Source organism: Dromiciops gliroides, chromosome 2 (assembly GCF_019393635.1).
Source record: "Dromiciops gliroides isolate mDroGli1 chromosome 2, mDroGli1.pri, whole genome shotgun sequence".
Classification (NCBI taxonomy): domain Eukaryota; kingdom Metazoa; phylum Chordata; class Mammalia; order Microbiotheria; family Microbiotheriidae; genus Dromiciops; species Dromiciops gliroides.
This window is the reverse complement of record NC_057862.1, coordinates 433,857,896-433,872,223: the sequence shown is the minus strand read 5'-3', so window position 1 is coordinate 433,872,223 and position 14,328 is coordinate 433,857,896. Positions and strand designations below refer to the sequence as shown.

Sequence of the window (14,328 nt, the reverse complement as noted above, 5' to 3'; positions counted from 1 at the left end):
AGGCTGTAATGCTCTTCTCCTTCTCTACATTCTTCTCTGCTTATTATATTGAGAATCAAGTCACGAGTGAAGGAATCAAATCACCTTTCATGATTTTGATGCCATACATTCCCTTCCTCTTGTTGTCTGCAGCAAAACCATCCCTATGCTTTCTCTTTTCCAGCATGCATGGAAAGTGCAAAGAGATTAAAGCGATATTAGAGAAAACAGATGAACCTGGGCAATTTTCCACTGGTAAGTGAAACAAATATGCCACATTAAAGGAATCCCTGCTTGACATCTGGTCTGTCAGGCCCAAGCAAAGGTGGAGACTTGAGAGTTTTCTTTAGTCTTGGATTCCAAAGGCTTGGTTTTCTTGAGAACATCAAGTGAATTTGCATGCTTTTTCCATGGTGTGGACTGAGTTGATGAGTGGGCTTATCTGTCTGCAGACGTGATTGACTAAATCCCTGGATTTGAGGGGCTGTGGTGGCAAAGGCAGGTTAGGTGCTGCTTTTAGGATTTCCTTTGGGAAATGAAGAGATTTCTTTAACTTTTCTTCCACCATTAGATACTTCACTGGGTAAAAGGATCATCTTGAATGCTATTCTCAGGATTCATAAGGCATCTAGGAAAATGTATGGCACAATAGGTTTCATTAACCCTTTAGTATGATGACAATCCAGAATATTTCTTGTGAGTAGGAGGCAGACATGCTCAGAAGGCGTACTGTAGCAGGTAGTTGCCTGGGGTCTTGGGATTAGAAGCCTGTAGAGAAGGGACATATATAAAAATAAATAATGTGCCTCACTATTCTTTTGAGGGTGGTGGTAGATTTTTCTATCTATATACTGGGGAAAATTGAGCCTGAATCATTTCCCGGAGCTAAGGATACTGATAGCATCCTGGTTCTGCTCTCATTCACCAAACATTTATCAACCTACTCTAATGTTTAGAGGAGTGCCCTATTCATTGAGGAAGGAACAAAATTCAAGTTCACCTTGATTCTTGCCAAAGGCACAGCACAGATCCCCATTTGTTCTTGCTTCCTTGGTAACTTTGGACCTGCCCAATGATTTCATTGGCATCAGGAACTTCCAGCAAGGAAACTCCCTCTATCAAGACAGATCACCACCTGTTCTGCAAGTTATATTATTTGTGAGTTGCTTGAGGGTATTGAGAAGTTAAGTGACTTGCTCAGGGCAACCTTGCCAGTCTATGTCAGAGGTGAGACTTGAACTCAGGACCAACACACTCCAACTTTTTTTTTCTGTTATAGTATACTATCTCTCTAAAGTAAGACAAATTAACTACTTTCTTGGCCTCAGTTTCCTTATCTGTAAAATTAGGGGTTGAACTGGTTTTTTAGGTCCCTTGAAACTCTTGATGCTGCTTACCTGGAAAGGTTCCTTTCATGACAGGCTAAGATCCTCTTCTCCACAGACTTTCCAAGAGAATTAGGGATGCTAAAGTATATCTCCCAACCATCTCTCCACAGATGGCGGCAAACGCCATGTACACATAGAAGGGACATCTGTGATGGATCATTGGATTATCTTCTGTGAAGGCGAGTTACATGGCAAGCAAATAAGAATAGCCAAACTTGTGGGTAAGTAACCTGGGATTCTGTGAATTCCTCCAAGAGAAGAGAGTTAAGATGTAGGGCAGGTGTTAGAAGCTGCTCGCTTGGATGCCTCTTGCTCTTCAGGCATTCCCAGATTGGACATAAGTAGTAGAAAGGGATCCATTTGATACAAACCAAAGCCCAGGAAAGTGTCCATTGGATTCCATAATTTACCCTGAAAATTTTGCTATCTGGATATTTGATGACTGCATAGGAATTGCTTATTAATCACATTCCCAGGCTGCAGATATTGACTGAAATACTCTTCAATGAGTCTGTAAAAGACAAAATCCTACTTTGAACAAATCAGCAGGAGGAAGTAGACAGTGTATCTTCAGATTGTACCTTTCTTCCATCACACTTCTGGAGATTTGAGGGCATGATGGCTATTTTGTTGTAGTGAATGGTTGGGCAATGGAGATGGGTTCTTCTGTAGAGAGGTAGGTTTGGGGGAGTGCTTAATATGGGCCAAAAGGGTATTTGTTGGCAGAAGATAAGAATGCTGGCCTGTTCAACCACTCTTATTTCTCTCTACTCCCTTCTTGCTGGCAATTGAACTGACCAAGGAGCAAAACAGAGGGAGTTCCACTATAGGAGGTGACTCCTATAGAAACAGGGACCAGAGAAGGATTGAATCAGAACTAAATTATTCATTCTGACTTCTCTCTGCAGGTCAAAATGCAGAAGAGAACCCAGAAGCCTTTGAGGACTATAAGAAGTTTGTGAGTCTTAAAGGATTTAAAGAAGAAAAAATCCAGATCCCCAGACAAACTGGTAACAAGAATGGAATTGGCTTCATTTTGCTGTGCCCTGTTTCTCTCTGCCCTGAAGTCCAACCCCTTCCTTTCCCTTCCTTTCTTGTTATTCGCTTCCTTTAGAAGGTGTACATGAACTTCTTAGGAGACTTTGTCTAATTGTTTGAACTCTATGGTAGGAAGTGATCTTTGATAAATCCACTCACATATATCTTTGTTTCTGCAGAGACTTGCACCCCGGAACATGCTTAAAGTAAGTACTCTTTAAGAGTTCTAGACAATCTTCCCAAATAATCTAAAATCTTACACTTCATCTGGGATTTAAGCATCTTTTTGGTCCAGTTCAATGACAGGAAAGTGACCTCCCAAGCCGTGTTAGAGGGATCACCTTGTTTTATCCATCTCACATAGGTTTTAGGTCCCTTTGTATTTTGTCTTCCTGAATAATAGAAATGTTTTTCTATTTTTCCACCCATTCACAGGCATTTTATTTTGAGATTATTGCCCTTTGTTTGGTTCTTAGAGGAGGTGGAGAACAACTAGCTAAAATGCCTTCCCTTAGGAGAAGCAGTGTGAATCTGTGGAAAGAATGCTGAATGTGGAGCCAGTAGTTTCAAATATACCTGTGTGACCTTGGGCAAGTCCTCTTATGTAAGATGATTGAGGTTGGATTAGATCACTCCTATCATCTCTTCAAGCTTTAAATCTAGTATCTTATAATAACTATCATGATTTAATGTCTTTGAAGTCGTGGTGTTGAAATTGTCCTTTCCCTCCAAGTTTCTCCAAGGGATCTCTTATAATCTCTCAAATACATGATTCAGTTATACAAAAAGCTTATTTGCTCATGAGGTTCCAGAAACATTGAAATTACTCTGTCCATGGCTTTCCACATGGTAGGTTCTTACTTAGCAGTGGCTTCTCACTATCTGAGCTCATAGGGTTCTAGATTTAGAGCTTTTCATCTAGTTCAGCCCACTCATTGTGATTCACTTGTAAATGAAGCTTACAGAAATCACACAAATGACATTTTCAAAAGTAGTCAAGTTCAAATGGGAAACCACTCCCTCTGACTTCAAATCAGTTCTTCTTTCTCACCTATAATGGTGTCCTTTTCTGAACTCTTGGCATTTTGGGGCTAGGTTCTGCTAGCTCATGGGAACCAGTTATATCTGCTGCTTTGTGCAATAAAAGGGAGTTTATACTGACTTTCCCTTTGATGTTTTCTAGGAGAAGATGATTCCCTTCAACCTCAGAATCAATGCTGTCTAGGAAATCCTTGTCATAGTCTTAGATGACAAGCTGTTCCTTGTGTTTGGCTTCTGCATAAACTTCTCCCTTTAGTCCTTATCTTCTTTCCCCCATTTTTTGTATTTCTTTCCCATGCAAAATAAATTTATTAAGCTCTCCCTTTTGTTTGGACATTTTCTTGGGGGGCAATGAATAAGACCTGGATGACAACTAGATCAGGTACAGTTGACTGGGAGTCTATGGACCTTGGATTTCCAAAGGTTGAAAGGAACTGATGTTTTCTATGAGGTATATTCAAACATTCCATATATACAATACTTAAGCATCTGGCTGAAAAATGAAAGGGTCTTTCATCTTCTCTTCATAATGTTAAGCATAGCAATAATTATAACAACTGACCTTATGTTTCATGGTTCCAAAGTTGAGCACTTGAAATCTTTAGCAATGGAAAATAAACTGTTTCACAACAAATTTGTAAGCATAATTATTCCAAATCATAAACTACCCAAATAATAAGTCAGGAAAATGTATTTCCTCTATACCTCTCTGCTTTTCTGTCTTCTTCATCCCTCCCTAGGAGACCTCTTAATAGCTTCCCAATGTTTCCAATCCACTTCATGGCAAATAGTTTCATTTTCAATTGAATTTTATTTTGTATTTCCTGCTGTTTTTCTCTAGGAATTTGTTCTATTGCTCATTTTGAGTGCAAAATTTTCTAGTTTTCTCTTTGCTAGCTATTCTTCCTTCCCTTCTCCTTTCTTTTCTTTGTGTCAGCTCAATTTTCTAATAAACAGGTCAATTCACTTACAGCCTCCACATTCTTATCCTCATTCTTCTTGAACTCTCTGTAGCCTTTGATCCCCATCTTCTCCTCAATCTCCTCCTACCTATTCAACTATTTCTTCTCAGTTTTCTTTCCTGGATCTTCCTTCATGTCATGCCATTTAACTTGAGTATCCCTAAAGACTCTGTCCTAGTCTATTTTTCCTTTTTCTCTACATTACTTCTCTTGGTGATATCAACTCCCATGGTTTTGATTATTTCTATCCAGGGTTGTGAGTCTGAGTGACTTGGAGGATTGTAGTGCTCTTGACAGAAATTGGGAAGTTTTGAAGGTGGGGAGAGATTGAGTAGTATCATGAAAACTTAGGAGGAAAGAGTGCCATGGAGAAAAATTAATACCTTTGGAAAGAGCAGTTTTAATCACATAATGGGGTTGGAAGGCAGCCTGTAGTGAATGAAGACAGAGGAAAGGAAGTGGTGGCACCTATTGTAGATATATTTTTCAAGGACTTGAGTCAGAAAAGGGAGGAAAGATATAGGATAATAGCTCTGAGGATGGATGGATCAATTGAGAGTTTGTTATGGATGAAGGAAATGGACATATTTGTAGGCAGTAGGGAAGCAGATAGTAGTAGACAGAAAGAATGATGTGAGAAATTGGGAATGATAGAGAGGGGCAATATGTTGAAGGAGATGGGATGGAATGGGATCACTCCTGCATGTAGAGGGATTTTCCTTGGTAAGAAGAAAGGTTACTCATTACCGTGAGACTGGAATAGAGGAGGAAATCATGGCAGATAACATACATGTGATGTGAAATGATGAGGGAGAATAGTCTCAAGTTTTTCAGTAAAATATAAGGAAAGGTTTTCAACTGAGAATGTGGGGTAAGGTGGGGACAAGGAAGGTCTAAGATGGCAGGGTTGTGGTAAGTGGATTAGTCGGTTAATTAGGGAGGTATAAAAGAATATCTTCCTGTAGCAGGGGTCTAATGTTCCATATATTTGTTACATCTGTTTGTAATGTTGTAATATTTTTTTTTTTTTGGTGAGGCAATTGGGGTTAAGTGACTTGCCCAGGGTCACACAGTTAGTAAGTGTCAAGTGTCTGAAGCTGGATTTGAACTCAGGTCCTCCTGACTCCAGGGATGGTGCTTTATCCACTGCGCCACCTAGCTGCCCCATAATATTTAATATTATTTGCAATGATATGTTACATATATTTGTAATGGACCTAGTCAGCACAATTTCATGATTTCCTCCAGCTTTTTTTTCAATAACACATAGATAGGAATTAAGATAAAGATGGTAGGAAGTATTAAAAACTGATGCTTGGCAGGGCAAAATAGGTAACATCATAAAGAGGCAAAGGACTCAGGAGATGAGGAGAGTGTAGAATTGGAATGGTTCATCTAGGAATCAAAATGAGGAATGGAGGAGAGTGTAGGTGATGAAAAAGTGGTGGCCTGGGAAAGAACCAAGGGGTAGAAGCATTGGAGGTCTTGGTAAAGATGAAGAACAGTGTTAAGGGTTTAAGGCAGACCTGGAATAATTATAGATTATGCTCAGATAATGACATTTAAGAATCATGAACATAGAAGTGGAGTATTTGTATGTGATGGCAAGATTAAGGGTATGGTCATTTTTGCATGTGGCTATGGTGGGATAGAAGTGTAGGTTATGTGAGATGAATTAAGTTGAGGGACTGTGAGATTTGGTTGTTTCAGGGAGTATAAATATGTATATTGAAATCCCATAGTACAAAGCAGGAGTTGAGGAGGAGAAGAAGATTGTGAGGCAGTCTCATTTTGCAGATTAGGAACTGAAGCAAGCAGGGTTAAGTGAATTGCCCAGGGTCACACAGCTAGTTAGTATCTGAGGCTAGATTTGAACACAGGAAGATGAATCTTTCTTACTCAATACGTGGCACTCTTTGCACCGTACTATCTACCTGCCCTCTATTGTAGATAGTGAGGAATAAATCATTTCCTAGAGCCAAGAAGAACCTTGAGAGAGTCCTTGGTATTATCTTCATTCACTTTTTTTTTTTTTTTGCGGGACAATGTGGGGTTAAGAAACTTGCCCAGGGTCACACAGCTAGTAAGTGTCAAGTGTCTGAGGCCAGATTTGAACTCAGGTACTCCTGAATCCAGGGCCAGTGCTTTATCTACTGCGCCATCTAGCTGCCCCCATTCACTTATTTAACAAAGTTACTTAACAACTCTAATGTATAGAAAGTTATGCTTTTCATTTAGGCAAGGATAAAGTTCAGGTTGGACATGCCCTCTGCCTAAGGCACAAAAAGAAAACTATTGCTTTGGCTAATGATTTCTCATGGAAATTTAGATTAGACCTGTGATTTCATTAGTACTGGGGTGTACTAGTGAAGAAGTTTCTTCTATAAATGCGGATTAGGAGAGCAAGTTTTAATCCACGTTTATAGAAGAAAACTTCTTCACTAGCACACCCCAGTACTAATGAAAGAAATCCTTCTTAGAAAAAAGTACAGTGGGCTCACATACACGGACAGGATGGAAGCGAGATCTGGGAACCGCAGCATTTCTCCCCGGGGCCCCCGGGGCGGAGCTGGCAGTGACGGCGGCGGGGCTGCTGTCCTGCCCAAGCCTGAGGTACTGGACCTAGATGAGCATAAAGATGACCTGGAGGTCTTCCGCAAGGATGCTTCCCTGATGGACACGAACTCTTTAAATCCCTTGATGTCAACATCCTCTTTATCCATGATAAACTAATACAAGTTTGAAGATGAGTCAGACTCAAAGGACTTTTTCATTACGGTTGATGACCCCGAAAGCCACATTACTACAACTGAAACTTTCATCACCTATGGAGTTACAACTAAGACATCTCAGGGTGAATTTGATTCTAGTGAATTTGAAGTTCGAATATGTTATCAAGATTTCATTTGGTTAAAGGGAAAACTTGAAGAAGCACATACCACCCTTATTATTCCTCCTTTGCCAGAAAAATTCATAATGAAAGGCATGGTGGAACGCTTTAATGATGACTTAATTGAAACTCGAGGAAAGGCACTGCATAAATTTTGTTTTTTGGAGGGGTGAGGCAATTGGGATTAAGTGACTTGCCCAGGGTTACACAGATAGTAAGTGTCAAGTGTCTGAGACTGGATTTGAACTGCATAAATTCTTAAATCGAATTTCTAATCACCCAACTTAAACTTTTTTATTAAAAATTAAAAAAAAAATGTACATTTTTTTCCCCCAACTTTAACTTTTTTTTAAAAATAGTTGACTCTTTTTATTAACACATATACATTTACTTGTCTTCTGGCTTGTTGAAGCAGTAGGTTAGACAACACTTGCCACAATAATGTCTGTCAAAATGGCTGGCCATAAAGACTCCAGCACCACATTCATCAGAAGGGCACTCTCCTTGAAGGCGGGCTGATCTCGCTATTCTCATCAACCGTATAGTACTTCAGAACAGCAAGCTTAACCTTCTTTCTCTTATGCTTGTTCTTTTTGGGAGTGGTGTGAGAATTCTTCTTTCTCTTCTTGGCACCACCCCTAAGTCTCAGAACAAGATGAAGGGTAGACTCCTTCTGAATGTTGTAGTCAGACAAAGTCTGTCCATCTTCCAGTTGCTTGCCCGCAAAAATCAATCTTTGCTGATCAGGGGGAATACCTTCCTTATCTTGTATCTTTGCCTTGACATTTTCGATAGTATCAGAGAGTTTGACCTCAAGGGTGATGTTGGTCTTCCCCGTCAGGGTCTTCACGAAAATCTGCCTCATGCCGCTGGGTCCACCTGTTGATGGCGGATCTGAAAGAGCCCAACTTTGACTTTTAATGAAGACTTCAAAGTTTTTCTTACTTCCTAAGCCTGGGAACTCTCTGCACACAAGAAAAAGGGTCCTGGATTGCTTAGCAAGATGGGGCAGACAGTCAGAGCTGTAGCATTCTTAGTGAGAAGAGTTAAAAACCGCCCCATGAGTTCACTGAAATGAATGATTATTTGGGAACATTTAGACAGTAGATAACCTTAATAGATAAAATATCTCAGAATTTACAAGGAAGAAAAGGAGTATTTTGAGTACATGAAGGAATATAGACCAATCTACACCTTGTGGTCAGCATCTGAAGAGGATCTGGTTGACTCCCTGAAAGGTGTGGCCAGCTGCATTGACAAGTGTTGTAAAGCCACTGAAAAAAATTGGATATTTGACCTTTCTAAGACACTGTTTCCAGTTGTAGATGAATATGTTCTTTATAGTGAAATATTAATCTGAGTTTTAAAAGAAGAGACCAAATTCAAGCAGAATTGGATTCCAAAGTTGAAGCTTTGATCAACAAAAAGGCTGAAAAGGAGGAGACGCTTACAGAAGAGATTGGAAAACTAAAAGATAAGGTGGAATGTGCTAATAATGCTCTGAAATCTGACTGGGGGAGATGGAAATATAACATGCAAAACAATCTCAAGTTGGAATTTACAGATATGGCTGAGAAAAACATCAGCTATTATGAACAGTACCTTGCCACGTGGGAATCCTTCCTTACAGCTCAAAACGACCATCATCAGAATGTAAACCTTGAGCACACTTAAGGACTTTTGCCTAAGCTTTGGGTATATAGAGTCTACTAACCAAAGACGTTCTTTATGGGTGGGCTGTGTTTAATATAAAGGGGTCAGAATTCAGTCATTGTATCTGAAAAGCCAATAATTTAAAAACTTAGGTACTACAGGGTTCTCATCTGCATTTTGATCATGGTATACATATATATTACTTAGTTTTAATTCATTTATTCCAAAATTTTTGTCTGTAAGTATTTTTATACGGTAATTGTTTTCTCAAATATTCCCCAACTGGGATGTGACATTTTAAATAAGTTGTAGAGGCTCTGTTGAATAAAAAAGTTTAATAAGAAATACCTGAAATAAAACAAAACAAAAAAGGAAAAATTTTAGCAAGTGAAAAAAAACCCCCAAATTTGAGAGGATGGAAATGAAGGGGGATTTTGGTTAACTACTTGGCTGAGAGAAAAAAGAAGTGAAAAATTAGATAACTGGATATAAGGAAAAGAAATGAACAATTTAAGGGAAACTACAAAATTGGGGGGGAGTAACAAATGGACTAAGATGGGGAATCTAGGGAAGAGGAGAAGAAAAATGTTGAAGAAGGGTTGCTATAAAGTACATTATGCAAATTTACTCCCCAACATGATGGGGATCTAGACACTTTCTTCAATTCTCTCAACCTCTCAAACATCTCCAAAATCATAAATATATACAAGAAATAAAGCAATTTCAGTTGTCTCCTTGGTTTGAGATGTAGGTGTCAAATGTACCTCTGGAGGGCAGCATTGCCTGCAATATGCCCCAGATTAAACAACATTTAAACCTGATTAAAATGTAATCAGAAAATATTTAACAAAAAAATTAAAATATAGAGCATAATGTTACTATGTGGTTCTAAGTCAATATGCCCACCACAGGGATCCTTATGTACAGTTTAGTGGCCCTTATTTCTATTTGACTTTGACACCCCTGTTCTAAAACAATGAGAATCTAACCCAGGTAACAACCTGATGAATCAACAACAGAGAAGGTTAGTCCCTAATCCCTAATGTTCTCAACCAGTACCTCCTCATCTACTTTTGATAAGGCTACACAGACCATCCATAGGTTTGTAACAGAACTCAACTATTCTTCCCCAAATAATCACCCCCCAACTCCCAGGGACTACAGAAAGCAAAAGCAAAAACAGACACAAACCCTCCACCCTAATAGCTTGCTGTGACTGGGAAAGCAGTGTGGCATTGAAATAATGAAATAAATTATCCCAGAAAACAACAAAATCTACAAAACGAAGCACCCTGGAATAAACCTTACAATGCACCACCAGCAGATGAATCAATGTTTTTTTTTTGGGCGGGGGAGGGTGGATCTATATTGCAGAAGGTCCATGAAATGGGACCAAAGAGGAAGAAGAAAGAGGAGAATATGTAATGTACTCTAATCAAGTAAATGATAAGAATGGAAGGCAAAATTACTCTTATGGTCTCTCAGGTAGAAGAGAGGATGGCTGAGGAGGCAAAGGAAGGGACTGAAAAATTGGGAAAAGAAAGAGGGCAAATCTCATTTCAGTTGTGGTAGGTACTGCTGTGGAAGATCATTCCAAAGAGGGAAGAGAGATATTTTGTAACTGGAGATAAGGAACACATCATGTCTAATCAGTAGGGAATCATTGCTTTCTCTAAAGCACCCATTTTGGCTTACAAGAAGTGGAAAAAGAATTTCTGAGGGAAAAAGAGGCAGAGGTAATAGGATTGCCTAGAAGTAGATTAAGCTAAAAAAAGCCTGAGTAGACAAAGTACCTACTATGTGTACAGAATAGCAAAAAATCTTAACTCAAAAAAATCAGTACTAGAAACAAATGAAGGAAAAGTTAACATTCCTCTCAAAGCTTTAATTATGCATGGTTTAAAGAATCCAATAAAACAAAAAAGAGGGAAAGAATGGATAAGAAAGCAACAATCTCTTGCTTCCAGGCAACATACCTAAAAAAAGACATACATAGACTGCAAATGCTGGGCTGGAACAAAATTTGCTCTGCATCAGGTGAATTGAAAAAAGCAGGCAATGTAAGTAACCATGCTATCAGATAAAGCAAAAACAAATATTCACAACATAAAAAGAGATAAACACAGAAACTACATTATGCTGAGAGAGCCACAGACAACAGTTCACTATCAATATTAAGCTTATATGCTCTAAATGCCTTAGAATCTAATTTCATAAAAAATGTGTTGAATTATAAGAACATTTGAACAGTAATATGGGCACAGCAGGAGATTTTAATGTCCCTCTCTTAGTTTTGGATGAACCTAACAGAAAGAGTTATAGCATCTTCTAAAAGTGAGGGCTAAAAATAAAAATGCTTTTAGCACCACATGAAACTGTTATAAACCCTGACTATGTATTATAGCACAGATATTTCAAGTAGCTGCAAGTTATAATGGGTTTGGGGGAGCATGCTTAGATTGCCTATATGAGGTATTCCAGGATCCCCTACTTAGTTATTGAGTGTAGCCTCCTTTGTTTGACTACATAACAATAATAGGCTGTGTCTTTAAAACTCAAGACTGAGATAGTCTTTTTCCTTCTGCCTTGTGCTTTTTCCTGAACCCTGTGTGTATACTTCCTGTTTCATCAACAGGGTGAAGATCACAGTTTATCCATAGGTCTAGTGCTGTACCAGTAAGAGGAGAAAGACATCCTTTCCCTGCTCCTTCTTTCATCCTGGCTCCGAGAAATGGGTTTTGGGGGGTATTTGTTTCTATTTTACATCTTTTGTCCTTAGTTTTAGGTGCCTCACTGAAACTACCAAACTGGGAGTTTAGGAGATGAGCCATCCATATTTTATACCTAGGATTGCAGGTGAGATGTTGTAGCCAGCCATCCTGGCAGGTAAGGTCTGAGAAGTGAAGGTGCCTGGGATTGAAGCCCAAGGCAAGTTTTGTGTTCTGTAGAAACCAAGCTAAACTGTGAACCTAATCCTTGATTCTACCTCAGAGAAAGAGGTGGTGAGAATGTAATGATTCTCACATATTGGCGGGGGGGGGGGGGAGTAAGTTGGTATCTTTGTTATATAAGAAAGCAGAAATAGTAAATATCTTTTAAAGACCATAATGCAATGAAAAATAGGAATAATTTCATGGAGCACAAACAAAAGATACAGACCCAAATGGAGACTTAAAAGTGAAATTCTGAATAATGACTACATCCAAGCATGAATCAGAGAAACAGTGAAAGATTATGTGAAATTAAATGATAATGCTGGAACAGCATGCCAAAACAGCTAAACCAGTGCACAAGGGAAAAAACTATATGTCTAAAAGCAATTATTAACAAAATAGAAAGGGACACAATTGATGAAATGCATATAGATGTCAAAAAATTTAGAAAATCCACAAATAAAGAAAACTAATATAAGGCAAAAAGAGGAGGTAATGAAAATTAAAGAAGAAATTAGAAACAAAATCATAGAAATTATCATAAAACTAAGATGTGGTTCTTTGAAGAGACTTATAAAATTGATAAACATTTAGCCTATTTGATTGTTGTTGTTTGTCCTTCTTTCTCAAAGAGGACCATGATATTGGGCAATGTCATGACTTGCACTGAATTGGATTTAAGTGAGGGAGGGATGTGCAAGGAAACCAACCTCACTCTCTCCTCCAGAGCCATCTGGGTCCAGTAGCAAGATATATATCAGGAAAACTAGAGATGGCCACAGTTGTTCTTTAAGGCAATTGGAGTTCAATGACTTGCCAAGGGTCATGTAGCTGGTAAGTGTCTGAGGTGAGTTTTGAACTCAGGTTTTCCTGATTATAAGTCCAGTGCTCTACCCACTGCTCCACCTAGCTGCTCTATACCAATTGATTGAAAAGAAGCCAGTAAAATCAAGAAAGCAGCAAATGAATTAAGGAAAATCACAACAAATCCAGAAGAAACAGAAGGAATTATTAGAACCTCACAGTTATATGCTGCTGAGAACTCAACAGAAATAGAGGAATATCTTTCAATATATAAAATACCCCAAACTAACAGATGATCAAGTAGATATCTTAAATAATCCAATAAAAAAATAGTACTGTTTGTAATAGCATTACCCAAAACAACAACAATAAAATACCCAAAACAAATAAACAAAAAACCTACTGGACATATTCACAAGTTTATACTTTCAAATTTTTAAAGAATAATACTAAAACTATGGAAATTAATTTTTTCCTATCATAAACATATTTTGTTATTTTCTGGTTACATGTAGAGATAGTTTTCAACATTTTTCTTTTTGTTTTTTCTAATCATGAAAGTATTTTATTATTTTCCGGTTACATGTAGAGATAGTTTTCACAATTTGTTTTTATAAGATTTCTAGTTTCAAATTTTTCTCCCTCCCTCCCCTCCCCAAGACAGTAGGTAATCTGATATAGGTTATATATGTACAATCACATTAAACATATTTCTGCATTAGTCTTGCTATGAAAGAAGAATTAGAGCAAAAAGGAAAAACCTCAAAAAAGAAAAACAACAGCACCAAAAACAAAATAAATAGTATGGTTCAATCTGCATCCATATTCCACAGTTCCTTTTTTTCTGGATTTGGAGAACATTTTCCATGATGAGTCCTTTGGAACTATCTTATACCACTGTATTGTTGAGAAGAATCAAGTCTATCACAGTTGATCAACACATACTGTTGATGATAGTGTACAATGTTCTCCTGGTTCTGCTCATCTCACTCATCATCAGTTCATGTAAGTTCTTCCAGGTTTCTCTGAAATCCTCCAGCTCATAGTTTCTTACAGCACAATAGTATTCCATAACATTCATATGCCACAACTTGTTCAGCCATTCCCCAATTGATCGGCAACCCCTCAATTTCCAATTACTTGCCATAACAAAAAGAGCAGATATACATGTTTTTGTACATATGGGTCCTTTTCCCTTTTTAATGATCTCTTTGGGAAAAAAGACCTAATAGTGGTATTGCTGGGTCAAAGGGTATGCACAGCTTTATCGCCCTTTGGGCATAATTCCAAATTGCTCTCCAGAATGGTTGGATCAGTTCACAGCTCCACCAACAATTCCAATTTTTCCACAGCACAATTTTTTCAACATTTATTATTTCCTGTTTTTGTCATATTAACCAATCTGATAGCTGTTAGCTGGTACCTCAGAGTTGTTTAATTTGTATTTCTCTAATCAATAGTAATTTAGAGCATTTTTTCATATGGCAACAGATAGCTTTGGTTTTGTGAGATTTAAAATTGGATATTAGATCATAAATCTCCCCTACTTAACCTTTCCCTTAATTTATCTCCCAAACTAGTAAATGGAAGAAGCTTTTGGTTTTCTAGATAGACCTTTTTATTTATTGTTATGGTAGTCA

General features: G+C 38.1%; 1 protein-coding gene and 2 pseudogenes across 1 annotated transcript in view; 2 read left to right on the top strand and 1 right to left on the bottom strand.

Annotated features, from left to right (window-relative positions):
- LOC122739060 overlaps positions 1-2,610 on the top strand; it is a 29,524-nt gene extending 26,914 nt beyond the window's left edge. Inside the window, exons 11-14 of the mRNA XM_043980915.1 lie at positions 164-234; positions 1,478-1,588; positions 2,276-2,377; positions 2,585-2,610. Of these exons, the coding sequence (XP_043836850.1) occupies positions 164-234; positions 1,478-1,588; positions 2,276-2,377; positions 2,585-2,610 (310 nt within the window). The remainder of the gene's footprint in view (positions 1-163; positions 235-1,477; positions 1,589-2,275; positions 2,378-2,584) is intronic.
- A 4,312-nt stretch (positions 2,611-6,922) lies between these two features.
- LOC122739058 lies at positions 6,923-8,972 on the top strand (annotated as a pseudogene).
- On the bottom strand, positions 7,653-8,241 carry LOC122742276 (annotated as a pseudogene).
- Positions 8,973-14,328: the final 5,356 nt, after the last annotated feature.